This window comes from Chanodichthys erythropterus, chromosome 10 (assembly GCF_024489055.1).
Source record: "Chanodichthys erythropterus isolate Z2021 chromosome 10, ASM2448905v1, whole genome shotgun sequence".
Lineage (NCBI taxonomy): Eukaryota > Metazoa > Chordata > Actinopteri > Cypriniformes > Xenocyprididae > Chanodichthys > Chanodichthys erythropterus.
In genome coordinates this window covers 38,225,582-38,238,093 of record NC_090230.1, presented here as the reverse complement: position 1 = coordinate 38,238,093, position 12,512 = coordinate 38,225,582, and the positions used below count along the sequence as shown (strand labels likewise).

The following is a 12,512-nucleotide window of genomic DNA, read 5'->3' as shown; positions in this document are numbered from 1 at the left end:
GGGTGTGTTGAAAATGATGTTATAATGTTACTCTGAGCGTTCGCTCGGTGGCTGCTGTGAGACACTTGTTTGAGACACACTGCAGTAAGATAGATCGATTTTAGAATATCATATTAAATGCTGGATGGTTTGTGCTGATAAATGACATGCAATTAAACGCATTGTGTGATGGAGAAAATTCTGTATTACAGTTACTAAAAATAAAGCTGCATCTGATTATGCTATGTTAGGTACTTCACAAAATAGTGTTTTTCTCTGAGGCATGGTAAAGCATGGTACTCGCAAAAAAATTCAAGAAAATTAGAATTAAACAAAAAGACTAAATGTGTTGAGCTATATAAAACAATTCGTTTTCTGTCTATAAATGTAACCAAATGTTTGTTCCCTTGTCTATTAAAACATGTAATATATTAAAGCGTCTTTAGTGTTTCCATGGTTTCTACAAAATAAAACCGGAAACCGAGGGTAACGCGGGTATGACGCAATTGACAAGCGACTCCTCACACGTCCCGGAGCCTTGGTTAAAATTGCAATTTTCTCATGATTTACAAATAGTTGGAAACATTTGGGATATTTTAAGTACTCAATATATAACACTGGCCTAGTGGTTTTTGGATGTTTTACTGCAAAAATCTTACATACTGCACCTTTAAGTAACATTTATAATTATTTGCAATGTTTAAAATAGTTGTGCTGCTTAATATTTTTATGGAAACCGTGATTTTTGTGGAATAAAAATGCACAAACAATTAACAATTAACTGCGATTTATTAATTTATTGCTGTAGGGGTGCCTGATTCAAATTATAGTCATCCTGGCTCTGACCCAGTCTGTCATTTCCCCCCACACCTTCAACTCACTTGATCTTTCTCCGCGTACCACCTGACCGGCGATGACCCACCCTAATGCTGTGACCACAGCTAAAGCCCCGATGTGCAGGAATGGCCCTGTGAACTACACCAGTAAAAACATGAGACAGATGAGACTTTCAAATATCACACTACAGTTAAAAAAATAAATAAATAAATAGAACTTAAATTAATTTTTAATTAAAACCTCCATGACAATGGACAGAAATATGCTGATGAGGTTGATCCAACCTGCAGAGAAATGATGACAATGTCCCATTCGTCCTGCCAGAAATCGTCAACGGACACCACTCCTGTTATGGTGGTGAGTAGAATAGCCAAAACTACAATCTGTGAGAAATAAAATGCTTTAAATGTACATAGAGAACCTCAGTTTGGTTTTAGACTTAAACTAACAAACAGGCTCCATCTCACCTTATGGATCCAGTATAAATTAAGCTGCTGCCCCAGTGCAATGTGACAAAGTGCAAGAATCTGGAAAAAAAATTAAAAAAAAAATAAAATAAAATAAAATAAAATATATATATATATATATATATCACACACACACACGGTATTTCAAATTACGGAAAAACAGAACTGGCGTCATGTCAGTTTTTTCCATAAGTTGAATAGGGATGAAGCGTAAGCTTTTTGAACTGCAAGAGTTTTACACTTTCTTCATAAGTTGAATACGGAAGGCGGCCTGGCGGAAGATAGTATACTTCATAACTTGTTAAATATGTATTTATTTATTTATTTATTTATTTATTTTTTACACAAAAGGCATGTTTCACAAGGCCTTTATTAACACCCCCCCCCCTTTTTTACCATTTTTTTTACCATTTTGTTTTTACTATAATGAATAAACTGTAATAATGAATGAAATGTTCAAGGTGTCTGAATACATTTTGGTTTGACTGTACTTCTTGCTTGTGCTCTACTCATCTTAATTTTGCTAAGGTTTTCAGTTTATGGATGTCTGAAGAAAAGTCTTGCCTCTCTTTTATAGCTTTCTTACATTTGTCATCAAACCATGCAAGTCATCTAGATTTTTTGTTTAGAGATGTTCTTGAGACTGTATCATTATATCATAGATATAAGCATTTGTAGGGCTGGGTATTGACACAAAATTTTCACGATTTGATTACTATTCACATGCTTTCAATTCGACTTGATTTCGATTTGATATCAATTATTTTGGATGTAGTATATCAATTGCAGTACATGGAAAAATCTCTCAACTAATGCTGTAAACTACACAAGCCAGTTGGTAGCCTACTACTATAATAATATTGAAGGTTGAATTAACTTATTCATATACAAACACTTAAATTACACTCAATGATGTTTTTATTATAATAAAGTTTAGAATTACATAATCATATTTCTACTCCAATTCGTTTTTTTTATATTTATATATATATATATTATATATATATATATATATATATATATATATATATATATATATATTTATATATATATATATTATATATATATATATATATATATATAAAAACATTTAAATTGCGGCTGTCATAACTGATTTATTCAAACATGCATTAAATATTGAAGAACATTAAAAAGTATAATAAATATGTAATGGTAACTTTCTAGAGTAAGTTACACTTTTCTAGCTGACTAATGAGTTTATAGTCACTGAATATGTTTTTCTGAGGTAAATGTGACGTTACGTGACATTGTTTACAAGCTGTTTTATTGACGTCTTGAGGTTGAAACACTGATTGAGTGATTTCAAGAGACATGATACGAATTTCGGTAAGTTGTACTGTATATTTTAACATACCTTCAGATGTTTAGTCGTGTTTATTTCCCGCTGTAACCAGGGGCGGAGCCAGGGGGTGGCCGTGGCCACCCTTGGCCTAAGCTTGGCCACCCCTTTAGCCACCCCGCTCACAACCGCTGTTTCAGAATAAATTTTTTTGTTGACAAGAATTGCGTTTATTTAAACGCAGAACCGTCTCTTTAAGACCACAAAAAAACGGGAGACTTTTCAGACGCGCACTCCAACTTCGCCTCAGTGCCAGGCTCAAGTCAAATGCGCGCAGAAATGATACAGGTGCCGAATGAGCTTCATCAGAATTAACAACAGTGAACGGCGAACATTATATAGCTTACGTAAATGTTTCTCAACTGGTGGGTTGCAAGACGCGCAGTTTTCAATCACGCGCAAATATGGCGCGCGGTATATTAGCTTACTCACAATAAATAAAGCGTAAAAGAAACTACGAGCATGCAAAGTAGTAGTTCTGTCGTCTATTAAGTTATGAAATGACAAAAAAAGCGATTAAAGCTGCATTAAAACTGTGAATGCATGTATGTAGGCCTATTTTAGATTTATGCGTCACATGTCTCTGGACTAAAATATTCTGCTGTGTCAGATCACAATATAGGCCAAAGGCACAAACTGATATGTAATTTTTTTAATGCATAAATAAATGTAAGAACTGTGCATTTGTATTAGAAGATGCTAATTTTGCAATCATTTATAAAGTACAAACAAAAGTTATAACATTTAAATGCTTAAAATAATTAATTTTACATTCTGGCATTTATGTGCTGTTGACTTCTGCATCAGTAAATGGGAATTCAAAAGAGAACACTTTTTTCTTTGTACTGAGTTTAATTTAGGTATGATAGAACTGTTGCAATTATTTATTTTGACTATATAGAAAGTTTAAAATTTAGTGTTTACTTTTTTGGTTAATTTTTGAAACTACAGTATATAGTTATCTGCATGTCTCATCCATAGATATGCAACAATGGAGAACAAGTTATTGGGGGTTTTGAGAACTAGAACAAGCTGACTGAACAAGTTGAAATTTAGCTATAGTGTGAGCCACTTTACTAATATGCCTGCAAGTGAGGAACGCAAAAATAAATAAATAAATAAATAAATACATAAATAAAAAGGTCACATTCACTAATCTCAATTAATTAAGTACAAATGAACTGTATTAGTTGTGTTGTAGGCACAGTTCAGTACTTTATAGTCAGACTAATTTTTATGTTGAAATAATGAAGATTTCTGTGCCACCCCAGACTGGTTGCTGGCCCCCGCCTGGCCACCCCTATGAAAAAATCCTGGCTCCGCCACTGGCTGTAACTGGTATTAAAGCAGAGGAGAGGATGTTCACATGAGCTCCATGCTGCCGCTTCCCTTTAACTGAGGCACTAAAGCGATCTGTCACGTCACATTAAACAGCGCCAAAACGGTATTTTTTTTTTTTTTTTAATAAATAAATAATGAGTCTTTGCTTCATATCAAAAGTAACAAAGCACAAAGATTGCAATTTATTGGATGGGAGGCTACATATTTTGCTCATTCATCAACTGAAAACAGACTAGACTAATCGATTCCTAGGTTTTAAGATTCGATATCAGTTCGTAAAAATGAGAATCGATTAAAATCGAGAAATCGATATTTTTTTACCCAGCCCTAAGCGTTTCTGTGAAATTTTTGCATAGCATCATGACTGTCCTCTGGAAAATGTGAAAATCTCTCATAACAATCTCTTCCTTTAATGGTTACAATGATTAGGAAATGGTCACTCCCAAAAAAAAACAAAATTATATACAGTAGGCTACTGTGCAAAAGTCTTAGGCACGTCAGTATTTTAACCCCCCAAAAAAGGTTTTAAGCCAGTTATTTCGATCTTTTGCTGTAGTGTGTCAATAGGAAATATCCGTTCACATTTCCAAACATTCATTTTGCCATTAATTGTAATAATCCAGTGAGATTTTTGAATACACAAGGAGTCTGACAACAGCCAGTGCTCCACATGGAGATCAGAGCTCACCACCATCAAATCCGTCTGTGATTACATGAAGAAACATAGACAAACCGAAACTGAGACAAACCAAATCCAGAAGAACTGTGGCCGTGTCTCCAAGAGATTTTAAGAAACAGTGTGGAGCACCGGCTGTTGTCAGACTCCTTGTGTTTTAGGTTTAGGTAAGTTTTAGGTAATTTCTGACCATGGACAGTTTCCTTGAAGCAACCTGTGGTTAAGTTCTTCAAACATAAATGCAAAGGTAATCAAAGACACAACAGTGATGCTTGCGACATTTGTGAAAATGAAAAGGCAATAAAAGGTTTAAAGGCACTGCTCGCTTTCTCTGCTGCGTGTGCGTGTGAGAAAAGCGCTCACCATTAAAAATGCAGTGTAAGTGAATCCTGTGAGTGTTGTGGCAAGAATAGGGACTGTGCCATCCTTCCAAACGGCTGAACGATTATATAACAACCTGCCAGAGAAAAAGGGGGAAGGGAGAAAGATGGTTTTTCCAACCCTTAGTATGTAAAATTAATTTAGAAACTTGTTATGCAATCCAATTTTTGCAAATATAACGAACAGTAAACCGTGTAAATAAACTAGTTACTCATAGTAAACTCATACACATGCTCTAGCAAAGAAATGTATAATCACAGGGTTGATGTCAGTTTCGAGGCGAGAACACACAGCAGGGTCCAGAGTTAATGACCAGCTGATGTCACTTCCAAAACAGCAGGTTCCTTAAACACCAGGCTGAACTCACCAGTTGAACTCGTTGTAGTCATTACGAGCCTCCAACCAGAAGTAGGACCAGATGAGGAGGAGGAGAAATGAACAGCAGAGGAGGAAGAACCATGAACATTCCCACTGAAAAGCAAAAACAGGAAGTGATGTACACACACATGCACTGTAGGACATAATCTCTGTATGAGACCGACACTTAGGCCCTGTTTACATCTGGCATTAAGATGTGTTTTGGTCAATCGGATCATAAGTGGACGACACTAAATACAGGTGTAAACGGGGTCTAAAATGTTTTGAAAACACATTCGACCAGATTGCTTTCATAGACGCTCATGTGGTCGAATGGGTTAAAACCTAGACCACCTCTCCACCTACTGACCTAACACAAAGACCCAAGTTTGCTTTGAAGACAAAAAATGTACCAAGCACAATGTTCTCTCATCATTCCTGATTTCTAACACACACTCAGAGTTCGGCGTCGTCTTGCAGTATGTTTTTCCATCGTCTCCGGGTGCGTTCATACTGTATGTAAATTGCGCAAGCTTATTTTGTCCATTAGATTGGAAGATATGGAAAAACCCTTACATTTACCCACCCATAAACCCTCCGCTTGAAGAAATCAGGACAGAAGTGACAGAAGTGGACAAAAGAGATTTAAACACCAGGTGTAAACAGCAATGTGTCTCCCTTGTCTACTTGTGATCCGATCGACCAAAATGCATCTTAATACCAGGTGTAACATTTAATTTCACTCTTTATATCCTTCACAACAGGTTCACATTATTCAAAACCCCATTTATCACATATAAAGAGTGGCAAGGGAAGGTAAAATGCCGCCGAGGTCAAATACATAGCTTTTAAGATGCTTTGACGTTTTAGAGAGCATATTAAATTATGAGATTAAGTAACTACTAATAAGTTTAAGATGGCAATTAAATTGCTTCACCATAGAAACCACACAGCATTCCACAGCAAATTACAGCAGCAATGGATCATTTTCAGCACAGCAAGATCTTTCAAAGAGAGAGAGAGAGAGAGAGAGACATTTCCTGGCACCAAAGCATGTTTCCTGGGAGACCAAACAAGGTCGCTGCTGGAGATAGAGAGGGCGGAGCTTCATTGTTCTGTTAACAGGAGTTAAAGGGTGATGTAATAACGATCTGACTTGGCTCACCTGATGCTGATAGTGTAAAAGATCTCACTCAGTGACTGGGAATGTCATGTAGATATTATATAATTTATGTATGATTCTCAAATGTTATTCAGTAACCTGTGACACTGCAGAAAAAGGGGTTACTTTGAATAATAATATAAATTAATAATTTAAAAATTTTAAATTAATAATTAACTGTATAATTATTAATGAAAATGTTATCATTTAAAAATTATAATTTAATTAAAATGTAATTAAAAATTATAATTTAAATAAATAATAATAACAACAACCAAAAGGCTCAATTTCCTTTATGTACGAGTCATTATAATAATTAAGTTTTATTTTAATTTAAATAAATAATAACAAAAGGCTCGATTTCCTTTATGTATGAGTCATTATAATAATTATATTTTATTTTAATTTAAATAAATAATAATAACAACCAAAAGGCCCAATTTCCTTTATGTACGAGTCATTATAATAATTACATTTTATTTTAATTTAAATAAATGATAATAACCAAAAGGCTCGATTTCCTTTACGCACGTGTAAATGATATGAGCTCGTAAGCTTTGTTAGTGGCAGGAAAAGCGGCAAGCACCTGAAACAATCTCACAATGACTGGAGTTTCTGTAGTGAATCTGTCAGATATCAGTTTTCATTTGGGCAAGGATGTAATCAAATATTCAAAGTTTTTTATTAAAAGGGACCTATTATGCAAAATTCACTTTTAGAAGGTGTTTGAACACAGATGTGTGTCCGCAGTGTGTGTAAACGACCAGCTTTTCATGGTTAAAATTCACACACTCCTTTTTTTTATAATCTCCATAAATCATAAACGGTTTCTCCACACAAGCGGTTTCAGATTTCCCTCTACACTTACATAAGAGTAGGGAAGCCCCGCCCATGACTGATGATGATCTACCCTATTAGCTTAGCTCCTCCCCTGACTGAGCTGTACACTGTCCGCCATGTTTATCTCTTCACCATAGCATTTAACAGCAGCATTCAAGTCAGAAATGTATTATTTTTTTTATATATTAACAGCATAAACAGCAGTAGATAGCCTACTGTATATTATCCTGCAGTCACTTTAATATGCAGATCTAATAAACACGTGATTTCTTTCCCTGCTGTTTATGTTCACAAACATAACCGACTCTGTTTTGTGATCTTTGTGTGTTTTTGACTGTCAAATACACACAAGGTTAATTGCAAAAAGTCATGTAAGAGAAATCAGTTTAATATTCGCAGGATGCGCCATCTGACAGCCAGCTTTGTGCGCGTGATTCGGATGCGTGCGCTCAGAAAACCATATCTCGGAAGTTTAAACTGTTATGGCTTTAAATCGCATGCAAATAATAAACTTTCATGATGGCGAAGAACTGCAATGTCACGTGAGCGTGGCTGCAAGAGAGATGATAATCAAAAGCAAACAGATGTTTAGTTAGTTTTTGTCAGAGTATCTGAGGCACGAGATGTACAAACTCCGCCCTCTTCTGGAAAGCGGGGTGGGGAGCAGCAGTTCATTTGCATTTAAAGGTACATGCATGAAAACTGCATGTTTTTCCTTCCACTCAAAAATGGGCATTTAAAACATGGTATAATAAATGATCTGTGGGGTATTTTAAGCTGAACTTTCACAGACACATTCTGTGGACACCTGAGACTTAAATTTACATCTTGTTAAAAGGGGCATAATAGGTCCCCTTTAAAGGTGCCATCGAACATTTTTTTACAAGATGTAATATAAGTCTGAGGTGTCCCATGAATATGTCTGAAGTTTCAGCTCAAAATACCCCATAGATTTTTTTTAATTAAATTTTTTTATCGGCCTATTTTGGGGCATAATTAGGAATGCGCCGATTCAGGCTGCGGCCCCTTTAATTGCTCGCGCTCTCCGCCCCCTCCTGAGCTCTTGACTCTATCATTGCATAAACAAAGTTCACACAGCTAATATAACCCTCAAAATGGATCTTTACAAAGTGTTCGTCATGCATACTGCATGCATACGTCGGATTATGTGAGTATTGTATTTATTTGGATGTTTACATTTGATTCTGAATGAGTTTGAGGCTGTGGCTAACGGCTAATGCTACACTGTTGGAGAGATTTATAAAGAATGAAGTTGTGTTTATGAATTATACTGCAAGTGTTTAATGATGAAAATAGCAACGTCTCTTGTCTCCGTGAATACAGTAAGAAACGATGGTAACTTTAACCACATTTAACAGTACATTAGCAACATTCTAACAAAACATTTAGAAAGACAATTTACAAATATCACTAAAAATATCATGATATCATGGATCATGTCAATTATTATTGCTCCATCTGCCATTTTTCGCTATTGACCTTGCTTGCTTACCTAGTCTGATGATTCAGCTGTGCACAGATCCAGACGTTAATACTGCCTGACCTTGTGTAATGCCTTGAACATGAGCTGGCATATGCAAATATTGGGGCGTACATATTAATGATCCCGACTGTTACGTAACAGTTGGTGTTATGTTGAGATTCGCCTGTTCTTCAGAGGCTTTTAAACAAATGAGATTTACACAAGAAGGAGGAAACAGTGGAGTTTGAGACTTACTGTATGTAATTTCCATGTACTGAACTTTTGTTATTTAACTATGCCACGGTAAATTCAATTTTTAATTCTAGGGCACCTTTAAAGTATAAAGATGAATCAGTTGATTTAGTAACAAGTTCATTCAGTTTTCCAGGATTTGTCAAACCGTAAATCATAAGACTAATTTGCTCATGAATTATATCTTAGACTATACTGGTTGTACTGTACATTTCTGCATGTAAAACAAAAGAAAGCCATGTTATTTGCCACTATTTCACAGTAGATGAATCTGTTGGGTAACACAAGGTGCAGAGAGACATCTAAGTTCAGTTACCAGATCAGATGGCTCGCATCCTGCTGGCATGCAGACTTTCAGAACCCAAAAAGACCTTTCACTCCTCCGGAGGTGAGGAAGAGATCTAATGACCAAGTCCCGAGATTCTGTAGGTGTTTCATTCAGATGCAGGGTGAATTAGGGTAACTTTTGACTTCTGAAATTTACTGTGATTCTCACCCCAATCCAGTTAGAATATTCTAATGTTTTGATATGCCAATGAGGTTTTTTTTTTATGTTTTTGAAGAAAGAAGTATTTTATGCTCACAAAGGCTGCATTTATTTGATCTGTTTTCTATTGAAATAGATTTTCAAATGTAATTTATTCCTGTGAGGCAAAGCTGAATTTTCAGCATCATTACTCCAGTCTTCCATGTCACAACATTTATTATTATTTTCATCATCAATGTTGAAAACAGCTGTGCTGCTGCTGCTTAATATTTTTGTGGAAACTGATTTTTTTAAGGAATATTTGATGAATAGAAAGTTCAAAAGAACATGATTTATTTGAAATAGAAATATTTTGTAATATTATAAATTTCTTACTGTCACTTTTGATCAAGTTACAGGACAGCTTCTGCCAGACCGTCCTCCGTATTCAACTTACAAAAAAACGTAACTGACGTAGCATAAACATTTTGAACTGTGAGAGGTGTTACGCCTTCTTCGCAAGTCGAATATGGAAGGCGGTCTGGCGAAAGCTAATTATTTTACCTTATAATGTGTTAAATATGGATATTTTTCTTACACAAACACGTCACTTCAGAAGGCCTTTATTAACCGTGTTGAGTATGTTTATGATGGATGGATGCACTTTTTTTGAGCTTCAAACAGGTGGTTTCCGTGCGCTGCCATTATAAAGCCTGGGAGCATCAGGGTGTTTATTAATATAACTCCAATTGTGTTCATCTGAAAGAAGAAAGTCAAATTCACCTAGGATGGCTTGAGGGTGAGTCATTTTCATCTTATCTACTAATCCTTCTTTCAATAACAGCTAAGTGTTCCACAGCACCCAGTGTCCAGATGACTTCAATTTGACTGACAATTTAACAATACTGAAAAATAATGTGATTGCATTATGAATATTAAGATCATTTCCAACAAAAAGACTCTTTCTTTTGACTAACATGCAGACTGGGAGAGGACAGGGCATTATGGTATGCGTGTCCGCCATACGGACGCAGGTGTTTATAAACGGAGAGATGAGGGGATTAAAGGTTAGCGTTATAGTATCTTATTTTACACCAATGAAGCTTTTCACCAACTCTGACATTTCAAAGACCACAATAACAGTCATCTGACATGCCTTAAATACACTTCCCAACATAAACAACTCGCATAAAGTTTTCCACACACCCTGATAGAGAATTTAATAATGGACTGACTCATGTTTTATGTGTCATGTGGATTGTAGCGCAGTCACTCTACAGCAAAGGACACATTTGACTGTTCTGTTCATTCATTCTGCACTGCTGACAGCTGCTAATCCCTCAATCCAATCAGCTCCTCCAGACCGGCTCATGAGCACATCGGGTAGGACTCATCATCACCGTGCTCTAATTATAGAGTGGATGGGGCCAGCAGTAATGACATGGAGCACACCAGCCAATCACAGGGCTTCTGATGAGTTTGCTCTCAATGCTGAGGTGTTTCTTTAGAGAGTCTGTTTAAATGAAAAAATTAACTAATCACCGTGGGTGTGCATGTGTGTTCACTCCTGAAGGAGACTTTTTTTGTTGTTAACTTGTGGGGAGGTGAAAACAAAGAACACAACCCACAAACCAAATCATTGCAAGCTTCAAACCACACAGAATATGGAATGAATAAACAGATCAGATTAGAACTAGCATTCTGCTAACTGCTTATTATATATATATAAGTCCCAGATCAGAACCCTTGGATAAACTGAGCTTGATTTTTAATCTTTAAATCAATGATTTTTCCTACATTTAAGCTTGATACCCTATGAATATTAGAAGACTTTCTGTACAGATTAGATAAGTGGTGATTTCCAATCTGACTGCGGCTCAGTTCAGGTCATAACATTTGATCGCTGCGCTGGAATGGATGCTCGGTTAAAATAACGGGCATTTCTGGTTGAATAACTTTGCTAAATAATGTCAGTATCCAGTTTGGTGTCACCAGACATTGAACGGACAAGTCAAAGAGAGTCTGAGAGACCTGACTAAGCCTCTCGCTGTGTTGTATACAGATTGGAATTGACCTACAACACGTCCTCCGGGGAATCTGAAACCCTGGCTTGAGTTTCTCTCTGTCTGATAGAGAGACAGTCAGACAGCAGAGGAGAAAGCGAAGGGACTTCATTACAGAAAGCCAAGTTGCCCTTCGGTCCTGCTGTCAGCCTTTATGCTTTTCAGCATCAGTCAGTTCTCACCACAGTTTTGAAAAATGCTACAAAAGTCAGCTTGGTAAGATGGAATGGAGAGGGAAGGGTCGGGATGCCGATAACACAGACAGTTTTATTTAGCTCTCATTGAGTTAAAAGCATCAAAGCTTCCTACAAATGCACACCGCAATGTACCATTACACGCAACACAATATACACAAGCTCACCGTAAATGAAACAAATACAGACATATCATGTGACTGCTATGATTTAATGCACAAATAAAAGCACAGCAGTCCGCATTTGTACTCCGCAACAGAAATATATATTAACGTGCTGTTGCATGTTCAATAACTTTTAAAGGTGTCATCGAATGTTTTTTAACAAGATGTAATATAAGTCTAAGGTGTCCCCTGAATGTGTCTGAAGTTTCAGCTCAAAATACCCCATAGATTTTTTTTTTACTGCCTATTTTGGGGCATAATTACAAATGCGCCGATTCAGGCTGCGGCCCCTTTAATTGGTCGCGCTCTCCGCCCCCTCCCGAGCTCTCGACTCTATCATTGCATAAACAAAGTTTAATCAAAGCGTTCACCGCGCTCACCCAGCTAATGAGGTGCAATAACCTATATTTCAATTAAGAATACAAAGGAGGTATTGCATACCTCCTTTGTATTCATAAACAAAGTTTACACAGCTAATATAACCCCCAAA

At 36.3% G+C, this 12,512-nt stretch overlaps 1 protein-coding gene across 2 annotated transcripts in view; it reads right to left on the bottom strand.

Moving 5' to 3' along the window:
- gdpd5a (glycerophosphodiester phosphodiesterase domain containing 5a) overlaps positions 1-12,512 on the bottom strand; it is a 38,745-nt gene that overhangs the window by 10,233 nt on the left and 16,000 nt on the right. For both annotated transcript variants that reach the window (XR_010896180.1, XM_067397635.1), the window contains exons 3-7: positions 5,409-5,512; positions 5,024-5,117; positions 1,284-1,343; positions 1,101-1,199; positions 861-954 (exon numbers count right to left, since the gene is read on the bottom strand). Coding sequence is in view for 1 of the 2 variants with exons in the window: in XM_067397635.1 (XP_067253736.1) it covers positions 861-954; positions 1,101-1,199; positions 1,284-1,343; positions 5,024-5,117; positions 5,409-5,512 (451 nt within the window). In the remaining variant the exon portion in view is untranslated. The remainder of the gene's footprint in view (positions 1-860; positions 955-1,100; positions 1,200-1,283; positions 1,344-5,023; positions 5,118-5,408; positions 5,513-12,512) is intronic.